General features: G+C 62.3%; 1 protein-coding gene across 1 annotated transcript in view; it reads left to right on the forward strand.

Moving 5' to 3' along the window:
• The window catches only part of SIX1 (SIX homeobox 1), a 2160-nt gene extending 1318 nt beyond the window's left edge, over positions 1-842 (forward strand). The window contains exon 2 of the mRNA XM_026088641.1: positions 554-842. Coding sequence (XP_025944426.1) covers positions 554-842 — 289 coding nt within the window. The remainder of the gene's footprint in view (positions 1-553) is intronic.
• Positions 843-2777: the final 1935 nt, after the last annotated feature.

Genomic DNA, 2777 nt, shown 5'->3' on the forward strand with positions numbered 1-2777 from the left:
GGCCGGGCCCCGGCGGCCGCAGGGGACGGCTCGGCCCCAGCACGCGTCGCCCCTGGTTTTGTGCCCCGCGGGGAGCCTCCCCACCGGCCCTTTCGGAGAAAAGCGCGCTGAGCGCCTTCCCAGGGCGTTTCTGGGCCTCGGAGCCGTGCTTTAAGTTTTAATTAAATTAAAACGACAGAAAAAAAAATTGTAACCCCTCCACCACCACTACGCAACCTTTCCTCCTCACCTAAATTAACAGGCATTTCGGTTTACATGATGCGGCGCAGCTGTCTAAATAGGAGGCCAAGAACGGCAGCTGCGGAGACGATCCGTTATTAAAATATTAGCCGCGCGCTCTCTCTCTCTTTTTTTTTTTTTAATGTTGCTTGGGGAGAGGCTTCTGCTAATGCGGTAAAATCGAGCCCCTCGGATGCGCTGGGCGCATGTGCTCCGCGGCCCCCTCGCTGCTGCCGCGGGGCCCCGGCGCGGAGCGGAGCGGAGCGGCCGCGGCCCGGGCGCCTCCCGCCGCTGCCCCGCGGTAACGGCCCCGCTGTGCTTCTGCCGCCCGCAGGGAGAACACGGAGAACAACAACGCGGCCACCAACAAGCCGAACCAGCTCTCGCCCCTGGACGGCAGCAAGCCCCTCATGTCCAGCTCCGAGGAAGAGTTCTCGCCGCCGCAGAGCCCCGACCAGAACTCGGTGCTGCTCTTGCAGGGCAGCCTCGGCCACGCCAGGAGCTCCGGCTACGCCCTGGGCGGCCTGGCCGCCTCGCAGACCGCGCACAGCCTCCAAGGGCACCAGCTCCAGGACTCGCTGCTGGGACCCCTCACGTCCAGCCTGGTGGATCTGGGCTCCTAAGGGGCCGCGGCGGCCGGCGCCGTGGGAGAGGAGGCTTACCTCGGGGATAGAGACCCTCGGCTGTACATAGCGGACAGCACACGGTTTTACAGCTTGCCCGGTGATTCTTAACGGGACTCTCGGCTCTTTTCACACGACCCCGCATCGGCTCCTGGGCCAGTCCCCCCCCCCAGCGTCTCCCACTATCCCCTTTTTTTTTTTTTCCACGTAGCCAAACGCAGAGAGCAGCAGAAACCCTCTTCCCTTCGAGTTCAAACGAGCTGCTCCCAGCGGGAATTACAAAAAAAAAAAAAAACAAAAAAACCCAAAACAAAAAACAGCTGGATCCGATTCCACCCGAATAAAAACCAGTGCCGCAGGCGTGGGGCAGGGGCGGCCAGGGCGCATCCCTGCCCCTGCGCGGCCGCCGGGGCCCCCGCGGAGCCGCCGCGGAGCTTGGATGGAGGCAGAGGGAGCGAAGCCGCTGTGCAGAGCCCTGTGTTGTAGCGGGAGGAGGGAGGGGAAGTTACGTTTACATTTTTCATATTTAGAATATCAGAAAGATTTCGATGTAGTTTAAATTAAAAAAAAAAAGAAAAAAGAAATGAAAAAGCTGCAGTATTAGAGTTTAAACAAGTGCCTATGTCTTAACGCGGATGTGCGAGGCGGTTAGCTAGAGAGCTCCCGTGAGCGAACACCCCTCAGGCTTCTTTCTCTTCGGTGGTGAAATGCATCGATGTGGCTAAAAATTAGGAGATTAATAATAATAAAAGTTGACGGCCGTTTCCTTCTAAACGAGTATTTCTTAGACTGCCCCGCCAGCTCCACGTTGACGTTGCCTTCTCCTGTCTGTCCCTGCTCGCCACCTTCCTAGTTTGGCTTGCAAAGAGTCTGCGGACGAAGCTGTCTGTCTTGAGTATTTGTTACCGAAAATAGCATGTGCTTTCAGGTTTATTTTCTATTGTACCTAAACAGTCTAAATTAAACAACGCTGATGGCAGAACATAGCGGCTGCGCTTTTCTTTGCAGGGATGAGCCCCCGCCGCCCACCAACCTCCCCCGCTGCGCCCCCCTGGACGTGCCCCGGGCCGGGCCCGAGCTTTCCCGACGGGTTCCCCCGTGCGAGCGGGGCAGGTCGGTTTCGTTGCAGCCTAGGGAGGGAGCAGAGAGGAGGAAGGGCAGAGGGGCACGGCAGGGACCCGCGGCAGGAGCGGCTCCGCGGGGCCGAGCCGGAGGCAGCGCCCGGAGGGGCAGAGCGGCTCGCTGCCGCCGCCCGCCCCGTCGGGGCCGCTCCCCGCGGCGGGGCCTTTCCCGGCCTGGGCGCTAACGATGCCGATCTCCCCTGTTAGCGTTTTGCATCATTAAGTGCGTGTTTATTTAAGTCGCCGCCGTGTTTATTCTCGGGGTCTTGGGCCATGGAGAAATGTCACCCTCTGCAGGAGGGTCTCTCCAGGCCGCAGCGCTCCGCATTCCTCCCCTCCACTCCCCAAACGGGCAGGCCGCCCCCGGCAGCCCCCGGCAGCCCCCGGCACCCGGACGCGCTTCCGAGCTCCCCGCGGCCCCCCCGCGACGGGGCGGCGGATGCGACCCGCTGCGGCCCGGCCGGGCCCGGCGCCCTCCTCCGCCCCGGCCTGCGGGGAGCCGAGGGCGCGGGGCTCCGGCTGCTGCGGTTGAGTCGCCGGATTAGGCCCCCTCCTTCCTTCGGCACCGGCCGCCCCGCCGGGGCGCCCAGCCGAGAGCCCCCTGCGCTCCGTGCGCCCCCAGGACGGATAAACTCCAGCTCCTGCTTTTTTTCCAAGCCGCGGTCTCGGTGCAGAGGAATCGTCAATACAGCCCGGGGGCTCCGGCTCTGCGCGGCGGAAAATCAGAGCGGGCACTCGCTAAGCAGCGGCTATTTTCAAAACAAACAGCGGCAAAGCCGCTTCCTGCGCGCAGGGCTGACTTCCAGGAGGGCGG

This window comes from Apteryx rowi, unplaced genomic scaffold (genome assembly GCF_003343035.1).
Source record: "Apteryx rowi isolate R43461 unplaced genomic scaffold, aptRow1 scaffold_78, whole genome shotgun sequence".
Taxonomy (NCBI): domain Eukaryota; kingdom Metazoa; phylum Chordata; class Aves; order Apterygiformes; family Apterygidae; genus Apteryx; species Apteryx rowi.